Source organism: Phacochoerus africanus, chromosome 2 (assembly GCF_016906955.1).
Source record: "Phacochoerus africanus isolate WHEZ1 chromosome 2, ROS_Pafr_v1, whole genome shotgun sequence".
NCBI lineage: Eukaryota > Metazoa > Chordata > Mammalia > Artiodactyla > Suidae > Phacochoerus > Phacochoerus africanus.
In genome coordinates this window covers 109,856,474-109,878,422 of record NC_062545.1, presented here as the reverse complement: position 1 = coordinate 109,878,422, position 21,949 = coordinate 109,856,474, and the positions used below count along the sequence as shown (strand labels likewise).

Below are 21,949 nucleotides of genomic sequence, written 5' to 3'. Positions count from 1 at the left end.
AAAATAAGACAAAACTGAACATATTTGGTTTAGCCAGAGGAGAAAACGTAAAACTTTGATATTCCGAGGGAAAGAATGTAATAATTTTTCAGTCATTACACACAGTTTCAGAGTTTCACTTTTTTTTTTCTTTTTTTGTTTTTTAAGGTTGCACCCACGCAGGATCCAAGCCGAATCTTGGACCTACACCACAGCTCACGGCAATGCTGGATCCTTAACCCACTGAGTGAGGCCGGGGATCGAACCCACAACCTCATGGTTCCTAGTCGGATTCTTTTCCATTGCACTACAACAGGAACTCTGAGAGTTTCACATTTTAAAAATACTGTTCTTGGAGTTCCCGTCATGGCTCAGCAGAAATGAATCTGACTAATATCCATGAGGATACAGGTTCGATCCCTGGCCTCACCCAGTGGGTTAAGGAACGGGCATTGCCGTGAGCTGTGATGTAGGCTGCAGACACGGCTCTGATCCCGTGCTGCTGTGGCTGTGGCGTAGGCTGGTGGCTACAGCTCTGATTCAACCCCTAGCCTAGGAACGTCTGTATGCCAAGGGTACAGCCCTTAAAAAAAATTAAAATAAATAATAAAAAATAAAAATATTGCTCTCAGAGTTCCTGCTATGGTGCAGTAGGTTAAGAATCTGACTGCAGGAGTTCTCGTCGTGGCACAATGGTTAATGAATCTGACTGGGAACCATGAGGTTTTGGGTTTGATCCCTGGCCTTGCTCAGTGGGTTAAGGATCTGGCATTGCCGTGAGCTGTGGTGTAGGGCGCAGACGAGGCTCAGATCTGGCGTTGCTGTGGCTGTGGTGTAGGCTGGCAGCTACAGCTCCGATTAGACCCCTAGCCTGGGAACCTCCATATGCCACAGGAGTGGCTCAAGAAAAGGCAAAAAGCCAAAAAAAAAAAAAAAAAGAATCTGACTGCAGTGGCTCAGGAGGTGTGGGTTTGAACCCTAACCCAGCACAGTGGGTTAAAGGATTCCAAGTTGCCACAGCTGCAGTGTAAGTCACAGCTGTGTCTTGGATGGATCCCCGGCCTGGGAACTTCTATTTGGCACAGTGTGGCCATAAATTAAAAAAAAAAAAAATTGTTCTTCTTTGTAATAAATCTGGAAATTCTCCAGCAACATCAGGCTCAATAACTGAACCATTATTTGCCAATAAAAATCTACCTCCCTACCCACCCAAGTATGTGAAAACACTAGATAATGTTTCAATTCTGATTCAATGACCTCTGGTTGTTCACTTTACCAGGATTATATTTATGTAATTAACTCAGAAAAATAAATTTATATCCCACCCTCTTTTTTGGCCACCCCAGGCTTATGGAATTCATCCACCAGGGATCAGATCCAAGCCGCAATGCAACCTAAGCCACAGCTGTGGCAATGCTGGATCCTTAACCCACTGTGCTAGGCAGGGGATTAAACCTGTGTCCCAGCGTTCCCAAGATGCCATGGATCCTGTTGGGCCAAAGAAGGAACTCCTAAATTTATATCTTTTGAAACTAGGATACTAAGAACATCCGCACCAGGATGTTTCAGGTATAGTAATGTGGTCTTTAAGAGTTTTTAATACAATCTCAGTATTCAAATAGGTCTTAAAAGTTATGTATTCTAACTTTCTACCCAGTGCACAAATCTCCCTCACAACATCCAAAATGCTGAACTGTTCAGCTTCTGCCTGAATACAAACCTCCCCCTAAGAGATAGGAAATCCTATTGCATAAGACAGCCTCTTCTGGTTCACAATCTGTTTCTTCTCTTCTTACAAGAAGGTGTTTAGAAAGAAAGGAAACAAGGTATTGCACCATTAACTGTTAAAGCATGGCTCTGGATAAGTGGGGACAGAACCAGGGTGATTGATGATGGAAGAGGTAGAAGAGAGACCATAAATCCACTGCTGCAGTCTTTTAAAAAATTATTATAACAATAACAATAATAATACATGATCAGGAGAAAAAATGCAAGCAATATGAAAGAATTAAAGTGAATTCCTGGTGGCTCAACGGGTTAAGGATCTGGCACTGTCACTCCTGTGGCTCAGGTCACCGATGTGGCACTGGTTTGATCCCTGGCCTGGGAACTTTTGTATGCTGTGGGCACAGCCAAAAAAAAAAAAGAAAAAGAAAGTATACACTTAAAGACTGCTTTCTATTTCTCATTATTCTCTTCTAAGATAATCATTAACTTTTTAATATATCCATTCAGTTATTTTCTGTGCTCATGGGAACATCTATAGCATATATGTTTTTGCTGTATTACACAAATACAATCATGTTATATTAAGTAAACTTTTTACTTAAAATATATTGGGGCATTGTTTCATATTAGTACATAGGGCTCTACTTTCTTCTTCTTCTTCTTTTTTTTTTTGTCTTTTTGCCTTTTCTAGGGTCACTCCCGTGGCATATGGAGGTTCCCAGGCTAGGGGTCTAATTGGAGCTGTAGCAGCCGGCTTACGCCAGAGCCACAGCCATGCGGGATCCGAGCTGCGTCTACAACCTACACCACAGCTCACGGCAATGCCAGATCCTTAACCCACTGAGCAAGGGCAGGGATGGAACCCAAAACCTCATGGTTCCTAGTCGGATTCGTTAACCACTGAGCCATGACGGGAACTCCTACTTTCTTCTTCTTTTTTTTTTTTTTTTTTTGGCTGTACCCAAAGCATTATGGAAGTTCCTGGGCCAGGGATTGAATCCAAGCCATAGCTGCAGCTACTTCAGATCCTTAATCCACTATACCACAGAGGGAACTCCTCTTTCTTTCTTTATCCTCTACCTTCTCTATTTATCCAGATCAATACTAATGACATTTAGATTACTTTCACACTGTTTTAATTGTTACACAAAGCCCAAACTTAATCTTTCTGAAATTTCTGTCTATAATTTAGGTTCTGAATCCTTTGGAATAAACTTAAACAATCATTTAAAAGATCTTAAAATATTTAAAAATCACCATCATATCATAGAGGGAGTAGGTGGAAGAACATATGAAAGAAAAGTTTTGAGCTATAATGCTCAGGTATTAGGAGTTCCCACTGTGGCACAGCAAAAACAAATCCGACTAGGAACCATGAGGTTGTGAGTTTGATCCCTGACCTTGCTCAGTGGGTTAAGGATCTGCCGTTGCCATCAGCTGTGGTGTGGGTCATTGATGCGGCTCGGATCTAGCATTGCTGCGGCTGTGGCATAGGCTGGCAGCTGTAGCTGATTAGACCCCTAGCCTGGGCACCTCCATATGCCACATGTATGGCCCTAAAAAGCAAAAAAACAAAAACAAAAACAAAACAAAAGAAAAAAAACACCAAACTCAGGTACTAGAAATCAATAGAGGAAATGATTTCTTCAAATGAAAACAAACTAAATGTCTGACAGAACAAAATGTGTGCATAAATTATGGCCCATGAAGTTGATGGGATATTATACAATAATTAAAAAATATGTATATGAGGTACATCATGACGAATGTTATATGTAGTCAAAGAAGACATGCAGTTGCATGTGAACTGAGGTAAACAATGAAATAAGTCTTCAAATGAAATGTGGCTGAGTTAGGGTGGTAAGAACATGGACCATCATTTCCTTTCAAAATATCCTTTAACATTTCGTAATTTGGTTTCTACAATAGACAAAAAAAGAAAAAAATGACAGCTTTTAGGAAGACCAAAATCCTTATCTTCAGTTTTAAGACTCTCAAGGCCCTTACTGAGATATCAACCTTCAGAGTAAATAATCAGGTTTTGAAATTCTTTTTTTTTTTTTTTGTCTTTTTAGGGCCACACCCGTGGCATGTGGCTAGGGGTTGAATTGGAACTGCAGTTGTTGGCCTACACCACAGCCATAGCAATGCCAGATCCTTAGCCCACTGAGCAAGGCCAGGGATTGAATCTGCGTCCTCATGGATGCTAGTTGGGTTTGTTACTGCTGAGCCATGAAGGAACTCCAGGGCTTGAAATTCTTGATGGCAAAGCTAGAATCAGTAAAGCCTGAAATGTTAACTGTTCATTAGAGAAAAGAATGGTAAGGAAGGGGAAAAGCTAGAGATCAAACAAGGAAAAGAAGAGACAATCAGGAAAAGCTCTACCTGAAACCATGTTCACCTGGCACAACATTGTAAATCAACTATACTTTAATAAAAAAAATTTTTAATTTTTAAAAGAATAAAAATGTGTTTATGATTCTTAAGGAAAAAACCAATGCTGCTAATAAAAACTTCTGAAAAAAACCCAAAACATGTCTGGAGTTAGCCAGTGCTACCACTTCTGTTCTATCTACACAGGAGTAGAGAACTGGTATGAATCTCCAGATCGTACAGTCAGGAAAATGTGGAGATAAACAACCAAAGTAATGATTGAGACTTGGGTATCTGAGGAAGAAATGGTCTTACTCTAAAGCCAACACAAAAGTTCCTATTTTAGGAACCTAAAAGTCTCAAACTCTGGTCAAAACAGCTATAGCAATGTCCTTTAAATTCATAATCACTCATTTCTCCCTCAAAATATCATCCATTTATTTCAGAAGTACTGATTAATTCCTTGAACAAAGCTAGGTTTTTTTCCTTTTTAAGTATTTCTTGTCACGATATCCAAATATTTTGCAAATCTTTGGGTTGTGCTGAATAATATACAAAGCACAGGCGAATAAAAAAAAACAATGACTGCATTATTTTGGTTTGAATGCTTTCCACATGAAAGGTGGCTTATCTACAGTGCCACAACATCACCTTGGTTCTGAAGAGAGTGACAAATATGATCTAGCTGCCCAAACATGAACTACTGATGAATCACATTTGCAGTTGGGAACTTCACTCTAGAAAAATAGGAAGAGAAATGCTCATGCCAGTATATTAGGAACAAGCACTAGAGTTCATGCTCACCTTTACAGGGAGACATGGTGAAATGTTATCTACTTTGTCAACTAATCTGTTTTCAAACTAAATTGCCTTTTTTGGCCACCCCCAGGGAGTATTTTTATTTATCATTTGGCAAAAATCTAAAAATGCATGCTTATCAAATCTTCCCAACTTGTGTCAACAAAATACTTCCCAACTTCCTGTTAATGTAAAACAAGTATGTTGGGCTTTGAGATACATCTGAGACACTAGGGTGAAAAAGTCACAAGCCTTGTTCTCAAGGAGCTTATAGTCATCTTGCACAGGTGGGGTTGGGGGGTAAGGGTTATGCAATTACAATAAAAAAAATACAGTCAACATATAATAGAATCAAGATTGAAAAGTGTACCAATACTTAGCAATAATGGGATTTAAAAAAAAGATGACACTTAAAGAGGTTTATGTGATCAAATCAATTATATAAACAGAAAAATGCAGAAAGCCTTGGTTGATGGCAGCTTACACAAAAAAAACATGGAAAGGTTTTAGCTGAGTAGAACTCCATAAAATCATTAACAGTCAACTATGAGATAGAGCTGTTAAAACAGCTAATCTGAATTCATAGATTTAGAATTCCACATCCATAAATCCCTGGTGTATCAGTGGGTTAAGGATCCCGTGTTGTCACTGATGTAGCTTGGGGTACTCCTGTGGTGTGGGTTCGCTCCCTGGTCTGGAACTTATACACACTGTGGGTGTGACCCAAAAAAAAGCATTGTGTCCAAATCAAAGAAGATAATAACCCCAGTATCTCCAAATCCAGAGTTGCTGGTGCTGTTTTATAAGGCTCACTGAAGAAGAACATCACAAAACTATGAGTGTGTGTGTGTGTGTGCACGCGCGCGCGCACACGTGCGTATTCATGCTTGCTAGTAGAGAAATGACACTTCAGTATCTGTAAATCATATAATACAAAAAATTTTGAAGGAATTGAAGCTACATAGCTTAATAGAGGACTTGCAGGTGAGCACTGTAGGATGTGGCATATAAGACTTGTCATAAATGCCTCTGAGCTGGTAACAGAGGGCTCAATGTGCTCCAGGAAAATTTTAAAAAGGCAAATTTTGGCCCAATATGAAGGACTTCCAACATATCAGACTTCACAAAACTGAATTACCCTGAAGAGTGGTAAAGTCCACACTCTGCCAAAAGTAGTCAAGGAGAAATGTACGATCATTTGTTAAGAAAACCCTAGAAGCAATTCTTACACCGGGCAGAAATTTCTAACGGTTTCTCTCTCTCTCTCTCTCTTTTTTTTTTTTTTTTTTGTCTTTTTAGGGCCACACCTGCGGCATATGGAGGTTCCCAGGCTAGGGGTCTAATCAGAACTGCAGCTGCCAGCCACAGCCACAGCCACAGCAACACCGGATCCTTAAACCACTGAGCGAGGCCAGGGATCAAACCTGCAACCTCATGGTTCCTAGTCGGATTCATTTCCACTGCACCACAAGGGGAACTCCTCTAACAGTTCTGTTAAGCTCTTTCTAACCTGGAAAAGCTTGAGGCCATCTTGTTAGCTGCAGGCCAGAATATTAAGAAGATGATACTCCATCACCACTACTTTAAGAACAGAGGACAATCTCAAAAAGCAGAAAAGAGGTCAGGAATCACCAATAAAATTCATGCAAGACCTAGAAGGCTTTGTGACTTCTAGATGATTGTCCTAAGAGGTATGGAGAAGGTGACCAATCATGACCAACCTACCTGACCACGAGCCAACAGCTGCCCTGACCATAAGAGAGCCCTCCTATTCCCACTGATTGCAGGAGATTTATCAGCCTCAGAGATTCCAGTTTTTCCTCACTGCCTTAAGTGAAAGGCAATTTTTAAAATCCCCTTTCCTCTAGTATTCTCCCTATTAATCCTTGTTTTCAGTGCATAAGAATGCCCAAACTTTAAGAATCTGTAATGTTCTCTTGAACTTGAGAAAAGTATGAACACAGCAGTACAGATGTTATCCCTACATAACTGGTTCATGAGACTTTGTGGCTCCATGTGGAAAAGAGAGTAATGACCTGTTCTGGTGGTCTGTTTTGACGATCTTAGAGGAAATCCTGCAAACTGGTCTGCTCACTTTCCTCCAGCCCACTCAAAATGCTACACTGGGCTGGATCTAGCATGTTTTCACCTGTGCCATAGATTGTTGAGACACGTACAAACAATGTTTATGGTAAGTGGGCTGTGATAATTATCACCCTGAATTTTATGACACAGGAACAACATAAAAACCAACTTTAAAGTTGAGTTCTAGGAAAACAAACCTCAAATTATATATACCTGTGTCCTATGAACTCAGTTGCCAATCTTAAATCCTATGCCATGAACTCTCCATATTTAAGGATACAATCAATGAACAAATATATACTGAGAGGCTACTGTAAGAACTCATGTTAGATTCAATGAAAGACAAATGTTCAATCTGACCTCCTCAGGTTATCATTATAGCTGATTACTGCCATGGTCAAAGTATAAGATAACTTGGAGTAACACCCAGAGGCTCCTATATAATTCCATATGTTTTAGGAAGTGAAACTCAAATTACTTCAATAATACCTTTAGTAATAGTACTTGAAATAGAAATCATGTTTTGGTCATTCACAAAAAAAAACCTGTCACACTTTAGAAAGCATAAAGCAGAGGAACGTCTGCTAATGTTGAATAATTAACCTAGCACCAAAGGAGTTCACCTTCTGCAATAAGTAACCTATGGGCTCAACCTCCTTAGTGTTGTTAACATTTGCTTCGTCAAGATACTTTTCTGGAAGCCAGAGAAATATTTCAGAAATTAGAGCTTTTAGAGTTAAAAAAAAAATTTTTTTTTTTAATTTTAAGGGCGGTACCCTTGCCATATGGAAGTTCCCCAGCTCAGAATCGAATCAGAGCTACAGCTGCTGGCCACAGCCACAGCCACAGCAACTCAGGATCTGAGCCAGATCTGTGACCTACACCACGGCTCATGGCAATGCCGGATTCTTAATCCACTGAGCAAGGCCAAGGATCAAACCTGTATCCTCATGGATACTGGTTGGTTTGTTTCTGTTGCGTGCGCCACAACGGGAAGTCCCAGGAATGTTTCTTAAAAATTATAAACTTAATTTTTAAAAATCCTCAACGGTCACAGGTTATTACAATCATATAGAAAAGTCTTCCAAATTAATGAGAATAAAATGACAGTGTTAAAGTAATTCAGAAGATATTTTTTTAGTAGTACATCTTTAAAATGGATATATAGTTTCAATGTGGTAAAACACAGCTTGTAAATTATCAACACCTCCTAGTTTCAGTACATACAAAGGAATGAAAAGAGAATGACTAAATTACCAAAAAGCAGGTAGATGAAAGTATTCAAAGGTTGGTTTGTGGGCACAGTCATGGCATCACAGATCCCTAGCCAACTCAACTGCCTTCCGGAAGTCAGAGGGCAAGCAGCTTTTTAGTTGACTGTGTTTATTTACCTATCCAGTAGTAGGGGGAGATATATGGTCTGGTAAAAAGGGTAAAGTAGATAAGAAAATCTGCATATGTTAGGGCTTCCAGCTAAACTATATGCTAAGTAAATGGAGAAAACAGACATGACTTACCTGCACTGCCGAGCTGTTTATAAAACCTGTACTCTAAATGAAGCTGTGGAGCACGTGATTTTATTGGTTCCTGAAACCCAAGAAGAGAAATTGTGATCACATTTAGATAAATAGGATTTTTCCATTCCTAGGTTTTCAGAGTAAACCAGGGCTAAGACCACTTAATATTTTAGAGATGATATTCATATAGGATAGCATTTTCTTACCACAATTTCTCTTAGAAAGCACATCTGGGGAAGATGTAGCTGAATTACATACAATTCCTACCAAGGATATTGAAATAAAAAAATTCTATGGGAGTTCCCGTCGTGGCGCAGTGGTTAACGAATCCGACTAGGAACCATGAGGTTGCGGGTTCGGTCCCTGCCCTTGCTCAGTGGGTTAACGATCCGGTGTTGCCGTGAGCTGTGGTGTAGGTTGCAGACGCGGCTCGGATCCTGCGTTGCTGTGGCTGTGGCGTAGGCTGGTGGCTACAGCTCGGATTTGACCCCTAGCCTGGGAACCTCCATATGCCTCGGGAGCGCCCCAAGAAATAGCAAAAAGACGAAAAAAAAAAAAAATTCTAGGAGTTCCCAGAGTTCCTGTCATGGCTCAGCAGTTAACCAACCCGACTAGCATCCATGAGGATGCGGGATTGATCTGTGGCCTCACTTAGTGGGTTGAGGATCCGGCATTGCCGGGAGCTGTGGTGTGGGTCAGGCATGGCTCGGATCCTGTGTTGCTGTGCTTTGGTGTAGGCCAGTGGCAATAGCTCCGATTTGACCCCTAGCCTGGGAACCTCCATGTGCCATGGGTTTGGCCCTAAAAAAAAACCAGAGAGAGAGAGAAAAATTCTAGGAGTTCCCATTGTGACTCAGTGGTAACAAACGCAACTAGTATCCACGAGGACGAAGGTTCGATCCCTGGCCTCGTTCAGTGGGTTAAGGATCCAGGGTTGCTGTGAGCTGTGGTGTAGACTGCAGACGGGGCTCAGATCTGGTGTTGCTGTGGCTGTGGCACAGGCTGGTAGCTGTAGCTCCAATTCACCCCCTAGTCTGGGAACTTCCATACGCTGTGGGTGCGGCCGGAAAAAAGACAAAAAAAGGAAGGAAGGGAGGAAGGGAGGGAAGAAGTAAGAAAGGAATGAAGAAAGGAAGGAAGGAGAGTAGGAAGGAAGGTAGATAGGTATTCTGGATGAGCCATCACTCAAGGATAGCTCTCTCACCATCAAGAGTTCTCCTGAGATGTAGTCTCTAAGGAAACCAGATGCCAAATCTTTCAATTAAATAACATGTATTTCCTGTTTATTATGAAGTTTGGGTAGTAAATGGTTTTATTATTTTTTCTTTTTATGAACACACCTATCACATGTGAAGTTCACAGGCCAGAGAGCGAATCAGAACTGTAGCTGCCAGCTTATGCTACAGCCACAGCAACATGGGTCCTTAACCCACTGACTGAGGCCAGGGATCAAATCCAAATCCTCACAGAGAGGATGTCAGGTCCTTAAACCACTAAGCTACAATGGAAACTCCTGGTTTTATTACTTTTAGAAAAATAATATATGATCAGAAAAAATTTCATATTTCAGAAAACTAGTAAAAATAACCTGAGATGTTATTATTCAAAAGAGAAGCACTATTAGCATTTTGGTGAATGTTTTTCCAAATATTTATTTATACATGTATTTTTATATAATATAGACTCAAAACTATACTTTAAATAAATGAGAGTATACTATATTTGGTATTCTGTAATGTGCCTTTAAATTCAATGTGATGATATATCATTCCACGGCAGTAAGTAAAACTGTATATTTTTTTGGTATGTGTGTATATAGATGTGCATTGTGTGTGTATACATACGCACAAACCATAACTTTTGGACATTTGAACTGTTTTCAGTTTTCCGTATTATGAATAATGCTGCAGGAACAGTGTTATATTTATTTGTACACTTAGGACAATTAAGGGCTGTAAATGCAACTGAGATATGTAATTGAGATACGTTCAAGTTTTTAAAAATAGAGTTTTCTAAGGAGCCAAAAAATAAAGCAGCCACACTGCAACACTTTGCTCTATACCAAACTTCAAGAATTGGCTGGCTAACCATTCTGAATTGACAGCAAGTAGTTAATAAGAAAATCAAATAGTACCCTAAAAGATGTATCCGTATATCCATTAGGATGGCTGTTATCAAACACACAGAAATAACAAGTGTTGTCAAGTATGTGGAGAAATAGGAAAACTTGTGCATTGCTGAGGGGAATGTAAAATGGTACAGCTACTGTGGAAAACGGCACTGCAATTTCTCAAAAAATTAAACACGGAATTACCATATGATCCACCAATTCTACTTCTGGATATAAACCCAAAAGAACTGAAAATGAGGACTCAAATTGGCATTTGTAGACCCATATTCACTGCAATATAATTCACAACAGTTAAAAGGTAGAAGCAATCCAAGTATCTACCAGCAAATGAACGGATAAATAAAAGATCGTTACATTTTTCCATACACATGGTGGAATATTATTTAGCCATTAAAAAGGAAAGACATTGTGATACATGCTACAAAATGGATGAATCTTGGGAACGTTATGCTAAGCAAAATAAGCCAGACCCAGTAGTTCCCACTGTGGCCTAGCAATGACAAACCTAACTAGCATCCATGAAGGCAGGGATTCCATCCATGGCCCCACTCAGTGGGTTAAAGATCTAGCATTCCTGTGAGCTTTGCTGCGATATAGGCTGCAGATGCAGCTCAGATCCTGCGTTGCTGTGGCTGTGTTGTAGGCCAGCAGCTGCAGCTCCCATTGGACCCATAGCCTGGGAACCTCCGTATGCTGTGGGTGCAGCCCTAAAAAAAAAGAAAAGAAAAAAAAAGAAATAAGCCAGACCCCAACGGACAAAGACTGTGTGATTCTACTGCTCTGAGGTACATAGAGTAGTCAAATTCATAGAGACAGAAAGCTGAAGGGTGGTTGCCAGTATCTTAGGTAAGAGGGAAATAGTGTTGGTGTTTAATAAGTAAAGGATTTTATTTAGTTGACAATGGTGAAAAGGTTCTTGAGATGGTTAACAGTGATGGTTGCACACCAATGTGAATATACTTAATGCCACTGAACTGTACACTTAAAAATGGTTAAAATGGTAAAGCAATCAATTCTTTATCAGATATATGTTTTTCAAATATTTTCTCCAATCCCATGAATGGTCTTTTCACTCTGTTGGGTCCCTTGATAAACAAAAGCTTTTATTTAATTTTTTTTTTTTTTTGTCTTTTTGTCTTTCCTAGGGCTGCACACACTGCATATGGAGATTCCCAGGCTAGGGGTCTAATTGGAGCTGTAGATGCCAGCCTATGCCACAGCCACAGCAATGCCAGATCCAAGCCGCATCTTCGACACCACAGCTCATGGCAACGCCTGATTCCTAACCCAGTGAGCAAGGCTAGGGATCGAACCTGCAACCTCGTGGTTCCTAGTCGGATACGTTAACCACTGAGCCACGACAGAAACTCCTACAAAAGTTTTTAATTTTGACAAAGTCCAATTTATCTTTTCTTGCTTGTGCTTTTTGTGTCACATTCAAGAAATCACTGCCAAATCTAATGTTATGAAGCTTTTCCCCTAAGTATTCTTCTAAGAGATTTATAGTTTTGGCTCTTATGTTTGAGCCTTTGATCCATTTTGAGTTAAATTTTATGTGTGATATAAGGTAAAGGTCTCACTTCATTGGATGTGGATCTCTAGTTTCCAACATCTTATGTTGGAAAAACTGTCCTTTCCCCATTAACTCGTTACTTGTCCTATTTATTTATTTATTTATTTATTCATTAGTTATCTTTATTTATTTATTTTTTTGGTCTTTTTAGGGCCACACCTGTGGCATACAGAGGTTTCTGGGCTAGAAGCTGAATCAGAGTTATAGCCACTGGTCTACGCCACAGCACAGTAACAGCAGATCAAAGTCGTCTCTGCTACATACACTACGGCTCCCAGCAACACCAGATCCTTAACCCACTGATCGAGGCCATCCCTGGATCAAACCTGCGTCCTCATGGTTACCAGTCAGATTCGTTTCCACGGAGCCACAACGGAAACTTCTTGTCCTATTTTTAAGATAGGCTCAAAGGAAGGTGAGTGCCACAGCTTCCCTGATAATTCATGCTGGTGTTTAACAAGTTTCATGGTTCAGAAGGTCTTTATATGTGACTAAAATTTCAACTACTGAAACTTTAGCCTATTTCTCTTACGTCCTCAATAACAAAGATAAAATGGCTCCTGAATAGCCTGTAAATGCTGTAATAGCTATCTTCAAATAACAAAGCTCTTCAATCATTTCCTAAATTTCCTTTATTTAGGCAAAGTAATTTCAGTTTTTTAAACTTTTCCTCACTGGTCGTATTTTTTAGTTCTTTGATCATCTTTGAGGGCTCTTCCTGAACCCACTTGATGTTGTCTGCATTTTTCCTAAGATATAAATCCATAATCACAGAATTTGCAGCTTTCCTTGAAATTATCTAGTATGTCCCTTTGCTTCTAGGAAGGTTTTATTTAAATCAATTCAGGTAGACTGAAATACTTCAAATCCCTAAGGAGCTCTATGAAAGAACCCATAACCTTCTTTGACTGCAAAATCAGCAATCATCAGAGTTGGACTTCAAGTTTTTCAAGACTCTTACAGACCAAAAAAATGTACATAAGACTAATTATATTGTAGACTCACTTCCTAATTCATTTATTCAGATAGAGAGTTTCTATTTTGTTTTAGATCTTCTAATATATCACCATCAAAGCAGCAAATTATAGAATTTGTCTTTTAGCAAAAATCACTAATAATTCACAAGAAATCAAAAGAAACAGTGATGACAAAGTGATATGGAACCAGAGGTTGATGTAAACACTAGAAAGAGGAGTGTTCTTTCTGGATAAACTGTACTGGATTCTGATAAACCACAGAAGCCAATGAATTTTTTAAAAAAACACAGATCCTTTTTCAAACATAATACTCTAAAACTTTATATTGGAAATATTAATAGTAAATATTCAATCTGATCTTGGGTCAATAAGTTAACATTAAAAAAAGCAAAAACTCTTTAGAGCTATAGGGCTGAATGTGGGTATACCCACCTACATATATTCAGACATGAGAAGGTTTCATCATAAATGGAAGGACTTACGTCCTGTAGCCAACCCCTTCAGTACACAGTTGTGGTCTACTTAGCCAACTGGAGCTTCAAGTGCTCCTCAGAAAGCACCATGAACAAAGGACACTGCAAACAGTCTAACCACACTGTGAAAGGAAGTAGGATTAGCAGCATGAAGAGAAAGCTTTTTTAACAACTGGTAGAAAAGCTCTGTTAAAAACAGCCCCAGAGGAGTTTCCTGGTGACCTAGTGCTTAAAGATCTGGTCTTGTCTCTGCTGTGACTCAAGTCACTGCAGTGGCACAGGTGCGACTCCACACCCAGGAACTTCTGCATGCCCTGGGTGCTGCCAAAAAGAGAGAAAGAACCTCAGAACTGTTGGTGATGGGGTAAAGCAGGGGTTCATTATAATCAATTGTTTACACTGTATCTAATTTTTAAGAAAATGTTCCTAGCAATCCAAGAACCCACAATGAAGATCCAAACAAAGTAGAAATGAAACACTATCAGCAGTGCTTCCTTGTATTTCTGGGCCAGATGCTGATTACTTTTCCATAGAGGGCTGGCTATTTGCCAGAATCACAGTTATTCTGAAACAGACATGCCTGCCTGAAATCCTAAACTGAAAGCAGACCGATACCTTGTAGGACCATAACGCTTAAGGCAAATTTTGCTATTAAATGAAAAGAGCTCAATTACTGCCATTATGTCTCCCACAGAGAATACAGACCCACAGCAAGAAGACAAGGCCTGTAGACAACACCGTTATTCTCTAAAAAGCTTTTATTTAAAATTTATTTGAAAGAGAAACGAGGTACTGAGATGCACCTTATAGACGACATGAAGTCTAGTTAGCTTTAACTCTTGGCCATTCAAAGAATAAAACTTTAACAAAATATAAGTGAAATGCAACCTAAGTCATGTTAATAATATGTTATGCTGGAGTTCCTGTTGTGGCTCATTGGTAATGAACCTGACTAGTATCCATGAGGACGTGGGTTCGATCCCTGGCTTTTCTCAGCGGGTTAAGGATCTGGCATTGCTAAGAGCTGTAGTGTAGGTTGCAGCTGTGACTTGGATCTGGTGTTGCTGTGGCTGTGGTGTAGGCCATCAGCTACAGTTCCGATTCAACCCCTAGCCTGGGAACTTCCATATGCTGAAAGGGCCACCCTAAAAAGCAAGAAGAAGAAGAAGTTAAGCACGCTTATCTAAATAGGTCAACTAGTATAAACCTGGAAGGAGAATCTAGATAGAAAGAACTGCCCCTAACATAACAACTCAGAAGTCTTGACAAATGAAGGAACAATTACAAATATCCAGTATTGAGGCAACATTTTGAAGTGTTTTATGTGCTGATTCTTCCTATTACTAGTTTCAAAGAATCAAAATTATTCCAACTACCAATATAATAAAGACAAAAAAATTAAAAAGCAGATAAACTAGAGAATACTTTTACAGAATAATTAAATTCTTACAAATAAAAATACACAGGTAATGCTTTGATATTCAATCTGGAAAAATGTCTAGTCTGCATTGTTACACCTCTCTTCCTGCTCCCATTTCTCCAGCAAGAGTTTCAAGTCAACAAACAAAAGAAAACACTTGGTTCACTAGCAGCTACCTTCTCTAAGACCTGCTCCTGGTCTACTCCTTTGTTGACAAACTAATCTGACGCCTGTCAGTTCTTCATAAAACAACTCTTAACTCCTACAGAGACAAGCTTAATAGGAGGGAAAGACTGACCACAGAGCAGATGTGGATGTAGTGGGTGCAGTTCATTAAAAAAGAACAGCAATTATCACCAGATACTTCCTTCAACTATTAACTCCTCTGCCTTCCAAGTAATAAAGCCCAAAACTACATTTACCTGGGAAATGTACTGGGATGACAACATTTATAGTTTCATAGAAACTAGTCATGTGATCCATTTCATGTGGCTAAAAAATGGTTTTGTATCAACCTTAAATATAAGATAAAGAATTGTTTCCTCCAAAGTTATTAATCCCCAAAGATAATGGAATTATTCTTTTTTTAATAGGATGTTATTCTCAATGACTAGGTTATTCATAAGATTAACACTGACAAAACCAATTGAACTCTTTCCTTCAACTCTGACTACATGATGTGTTTTTTAGTTGTAATGATTAGATACTCAGATTTAGTTCTCTACTACTAAGTACATTAATAAATACCTTACATTTTTAAATGGATCAGTCATATTCAAGAAGAAAATCATAGAAGATAGGGCTGCAAAAGGTACAAAGTTCACAGAAATCTCTAGTCTTTTTTTCTTTCCAGCTATTTTTTTATTAACTATTTTTTGATTTATCATTGCTAACACTATACAGTATATAATCTATGGTGTTATACAGTGTACAGTGATTGATCATTTAACACTATATATATTTTAAAGGAAATGACTCTGTGGGATCATATGCGAGGGAAAAAAAAAATCAGTATTTTTTTGATTTGTGAATGCTTACAATTATCTCCTGTAAAAAAAATATGTGAAGGGTGAGAGCACTAAAACGTAAGTACCACAAATACAGATTCTACTCACCAGTTTGATAGCTACATATTCATTGGTGTAGAGATTTTTACCTAGGGGAAAAGCAGAATGTATATGTTTTAGTGACATTTATTCTGGGAAATGAGAAGTAAAATCTTAGCTTTCAGGGTCATGAGAAAGGTCACATTCCCAATGCTGTTCACATATATGAAACATGACTTGTAAGTGAAAAGCTAAATAGAGATGAGGTCCAGCAAGACAAGAGTAAAAACATCTTGAGAATTTGGAAATTTAAGTTAGACATAAGAATCCTTTATTTTAAAGAAAACAAATCTCAACTGGGAGTTTGGGGTTAGTAGATTCAAACTACTGCATTTGCAGTGGATAAGCAGTGAAGTCCTGCTGTATAACACAGGGAACTATATCCAATCACATGTGATGGAACATGGTGGAAGATAATATGAGAAAAAGAATGTATACATACGTACAACTGGGTCACTTTGTTATACAGCAGAAATTGACGGAACACTGTAAATCAACTATGATAAAAAGTTTGAAAAAAAATTTCTTTTTCTCTGTCGTAAGCACTTTTTTTTGTCATCTTTTTTGGGTCTTTTTTCTAGGGCCTCACCCGTGGCATATAGAGGTTCCTGGGCTAGGGGTCTAATCGGAGCTATAGCTGCCAGCCTACACCACAGCTCACAGCAATGCCGGATCCTTAACCCAATGAGCTTGGCCAGGGATCGAACCTGCAACCTCATGGTTCCTAGTCGGATTCATTAACCACTGAGCCACAACGGGAACTCCCATACATACATTTTGTTATTTAACATTTCGCAGCTATTAAGCTATAAGGCAACCCAAGATGAAGAAATGTCAGAATTTCAAAAATAAATTTTAACTCTTGGTACAATAAACACAAACCCTCATTTTTCTAATTCATTGACAAATAAGCCTTTTATATTTTCTGTCATGGTATTCAGTTGTCAACTTTAGTTGGCATAAAAGACAATATGAAATAAAACCAATTACTGCCCTACTCTCCTTTTGGAAAACTCACTATCTGTAAGTGGACAATTTTCAAAGCTGTTTTGACTTTTCACCAGATCTCTAGCTCTATACCTTTAACTATGTGCAGAAAACAGTTCACTGGGGACAACACTTAAACATCTCAAAGTTCTCCCTAAAATTATAACTTTTCTTCCTCTCAACTTCTCTATTTAGAGAAATGGAGTCAATATTCTCCTATCTCAGACATCTAGAGTAAGAACTTAGAGTGAGTATAAGAGCAACAGCCATCACTTAGTGAGCCTATGCTACATGCTGGGCACTTAGAACTATCACCTACCCAACTCCATTGATTTTTTTTTTTTTAAGGGCTGCACATGTGGTATATGAAGTTCCCAGGAAAGGGGTGGAATCAGAGCTACAGCTGCCAGCCTACACCACAGCCACAGCAACACAAAATCTGAGCCCTGTCTGTGACCTACACCTCAGCTCACAGCAACACTGTATCCCTGACCCACTGAGTGAGGCCAGGGAGCAAACTCACATCCTCATGGGTATTAGTTGGGTTCATTTCCACTGCACCACAATGGGAACTTCTCCACTGATTCTTAAAGCTAATTGTAATTCCTTGTGAGTACTTAGTACATAACATATAGGTCAGCAATTGCACTGGATTTCACATTGCTTCTTATATATTCGTCCCTCTTAATCAGCTAGACTATAAATACCTTGAGAGTAGTGATTTTATTTAATGGTTCTGTCAATGCCCTATGGTGCTTAAGACCATTTTCTGCACATTTCAGACACCCAAACCTTCACTGATTAAAAGTTAAAGGTATGTATCATATGACTAGTTTTTAAATACTACAAAGAGGTAAATGTTATATATAAATATATATACACATATATACATATGTACATAGCTAAATATAAATGGAAAATAATATAGAAAAATGTACATTAAAGCATTAAAATAATTGTTTCTGATTTTTATATAATAATAGCTTGTTTCTATTATAAAAAAACACTGTATTTTGGGAACACTGTATTCAGGTTTTTTGGTGGGTTTTTTTTTAGGGCCGTACCCATGGCATGTGGAAGTTCCCAGGCTAGGGATTTAATCAGAGCTGCAGCTGCCAGTCTATTCCACAGCCATGGCAATACAGGATCCACGCCTCGTCTGCAACCTATACCACAGCTCACAGCAATGCTGAATTCCTTACCCATTAATTAAGGTCAGGGATCAAATCTGCATCCTCATGGATACTCATCGGATTTGTTTCCACTTCACCACAACAGGAACTCCTATAACATCTGTTATTTTTAACAAGAGATGGCCCCATGCTAACTACACCATTATGCTTTTAATACTGTTATCAGTTTACCTTTATGTAGAGAAGAGAACACTAATTTAGGAATAACATTTGTCTGCAGATAACATTAATAAAGAGGACTCACAGGTTTCCAGACTGACATCTGAGAAGCCACTGTAAGAGAAGTAACTTCTTTTTAAAGGAAAAAAAGTAGAAAATAGTCAATTTTTTTTCTATATGAACTGCATTAATCTTCTAAAAGTTAATTTGTATTTCTGCCTAATGCTCCCACTAAAAACATATTTGATAAAATTGTGAAAAGGATACTAATAACTAGGAGAGGAATAGATGAGGTAGTAGTAACAGCTAACTCCCAGGCTGATTAAAATTCTAACTTGGCCACAGACTTCTTCCACACCGGATATGACATTGCATAAAGATTTTTCAGTAAAGCCCTTCCTGGCACTGTATAAACACTGTTATTATGACCTAAAACTTTTTAAATAGGAAAACAAGCTGGCTATATTACAGAAATTGTGCATAGATTTCTTATGAAAAACAAAATGTAAGAGGTTCAAAGAAATCCCAGGAACTTATGGATCTGCTTCTCCCAGAGCTAGGTGGCCTCATCAACCAAGCGGGTAAACTTTTCCTCATTTTCCCTGTGATCAGCTAGGCAGCCCAGTTTTCACAGTTCAGTTTATTTTCAACAGTGTGACCCTTCTATCTATCTCCTGTGAAGGTGGGAAAGGGTAGCTGCCAGGCAATACCAGGGAAGGAGGGGATTTAGCGATGCAACTGTTTCATATAAAGACTTGCAAATAATCTTCCTGTTTTTAGCTCCTTCTGAAACCCAATTTTCTGAAGTTCCTAGTGTCTCCAATTTATCTGGTGTATTTTATATTACAAAGTGGCCTACTCTTCATCATTCAGCATTCTCTGGATTGCTACATGAGTTACTATTTAACTGCTTTCCAACTTCCAAAATTCTGCTAAGTTTTCTCATCTGTTTTTATCTTTTCTCCCACTTTTTGGCTCCTGTGGCTTTTATGCCTTTAAAAAAAAAAATCCTTTTCTAAATATACTTTATAAAACAGAGGCAGCACCCAGTTCTATAAACTTCCACATATGTTATAATTAGCTACGCATACATCTTTTTACCTCCACTATGCAGTGAATTTCTTAAGGACAAGAATGTTCAACTCATTTTTTTATCCTTAACAACATAGTAACTGATACATTGTAGGTAACAGTTGCTTGCTAAAGTAAATCAAACTGACCTGATATACAGAAAAGGTTATAGGGAGAAAGTTCTAGGGCAATTAAAACAAAAACCTAGTTTAGAATCAGATTATGGATAATCCTAAATGCAAATATGAGTTTTGACTTTATTATTCAGCATGCTGTGAAGTCACCAAAATTGTGCTAAAAGTATAAAGGTAAAAGTTTTATTTTAAAAATATTAATCTGGACCCAGTGTATAAAAAAGAGGAGAATATCTACAAAGAAAATGAATAGAAGTGTTCAGCACTTTGAGAAGTGCTAGATAAATCTAGTTTTTATAACCTCTGTTATTATTGCAGATAATATAAAAATTCCTGGAAGATAACTTTAAAAAAAGGACTTAGAATCAGCATTTAAAAGAAAAAACTAACACTCTTTGCATTACATATAAATTCGAGGGAAAAAGAAAAAATAAGGACTAAAGATGATGCTCTTTTTTTTTTTTTTTTTGTCTTTATTTTAGGGCCGCACACACGACATATGGAGGTTCCCAGGATAGGAGTCCAATCAGAGCTGTAGCCACTGGCCTACATCACAACCCCAGCAATGTGGGATCCAAGCAGCATCTGTGACCCACATCACAGCTCACAGCAATTCTGGATCCTTAACCCACTGAGCGAGGCCAGGGATCAAACCTCCATCTCCATGGATGCTAGTCAGATTTGTTTCCACTGAGCCACGACAGGAACTCCCAAAATGATGCTCTTAATTACAGGAAAACAGAAAGAAGACCAGGAGAATAGGCAATGATCTTTCCACTCTACCATGATGTATTCCTCCAAGTTCTCACTAAACGTAAAAGCAGAACACAAGTTAAAAGCCTCTCAGGGAGTTCCCTTCGTGGCTCAGCGGTTAACAAACTCAACTAGGATCCATGAGGATGCAGGTTCGATCCCTGGCCTCACTCAGTGGGTTAAGGATCCAGTGTTGCTGTGAGCTATGGTATAGGTCACAGATGCAGCTCAGATTCTGAGTTGCTGTGGTTGTGGCATAGGCTGGCAGCTGTAGCTCTGATTTGACCCATAGCCTGGGAACTTCCATATGCTGTGGGTACAGCTCTAAAAGAGCCAAAAAAAAAAAAACAAAAAACAAACACCTCTCAGATTCAATTTTCTTATTTGTATTAAAGAAGTATAATAAACGACAACCTAAGTACACCAAATATGATGACTAATATGTCAAAGAATGTTAGTGTTTGCTTGCTTGTGTTTGCTTACTTTCTCTGTTTACTTGAAAAAAATAAATAAATAAAGTGAACACAGGTCACTCTCTTACAAAGCAATTATCCTTATTCCTAAAACCAGATAATCCTCCTGAGCTATGCATCACTCAAAAGAATTCCTTTACCAGGGGGCATCATTAAGACTGAAGAGGTCGGAGTTCCCATTGTGGCGCAGTGGTTAACGAATCCGACTAGGAACCATGAGGTTGCGGGTTCGGTCCCTGCCCTTGCTCAGTGGGTTAACGATCCGGCGTTGCCCTGAGCTGTGGTGTAGGTTGCAAATGCGGCTCGGATCCCGCGTTGCTGTGGCTCTGGCGTAGGCTGGTGGCTACAGCTCCGATTCAACCCCTAGCCTGGGAACCTCCATGTGCCGCGGGAGCGGCCCAAGAAATAGCAACAACAACAACAATAACAACAACAACAACAACAAAAAAAGACTGAAGAGGTCAACACAAAACACAGCCAGGTGGAAGGCTGGACAATCATTCAGCCACTATTCTCAGTGGTAAACAAAAATTTTGCTCTGGAAGAATTTAATTACAAAGATAAATCCTGCTCATTTAAAATGGACACCTACTTCAGCTTAAAACAATTTATATATATATATATATATATATATATATATATATATATATATATGAATGGCATATCAATAACTATGAGAAAGGCAGACAGTTTAACAAACAGAAAAATACCATTGATGAAATGGCACAATACCATGCACTTAAAGCTTTTAGTCTTTGTTGCACAAAATCTACAATGCTTCCCAAGGTCACTTCCTGGCTATGGGTTCTTTTATTGTTAATGTAAAAGAAACTGCATTACAGAGTAGTTTGGGGAGCTTTACAATCTAAACTTGGCCCTTTTGAAGCAGCAGTCCTAGATGTGAAGCTACCCATAGAACCCACTACATGAAAACTTCCTGTTTCAGTAGGTCGCCTAGAGAGACAACATTTACCATAAGCTTCATCAGACACAGCTTTATTTCAAAGAACCAGCAGGTC

General features: G+C 38.8%; 1 protein-coding gene across 5 annotated transcripts in view; it reads right to left on the bottom strand.

Moving 5' to 3' along the window:
• Positions 1-21,949, bottom strand: part of CSNK1G1 (casein kinase 1 gamma 1) — a 197,612-nt gene that overhangs the window by 64,868 nt on the left and 110,795 nt on the right. For 4 of the 5 annotated variants that reach the window (XR_007132945.1, XM_047765870.1, XM_047765890.1 and 1 more), the window contains exons 3-4: positions 16,170-16,210; positions 8,481-8,550 (exon numbers count right to left, since the gene is read on the bottom strand). Coding sequence is in view for 3 of the 5 variants with exons in the window: in XM_047765870.1 (XP_047621826.1) it covers positions 8,481-8,550; positions 16,170-16,210 (111 nt within the window). In the remaining 2 variants the exon portion in view is untranslated. The remainder of the gene's footprint in view (positions 1-8,480; positions 8,551-16,169; positions 16,211-21,949) is intronic. The other variant, XM_047765898.1, reaches the window with a different exon arrangement.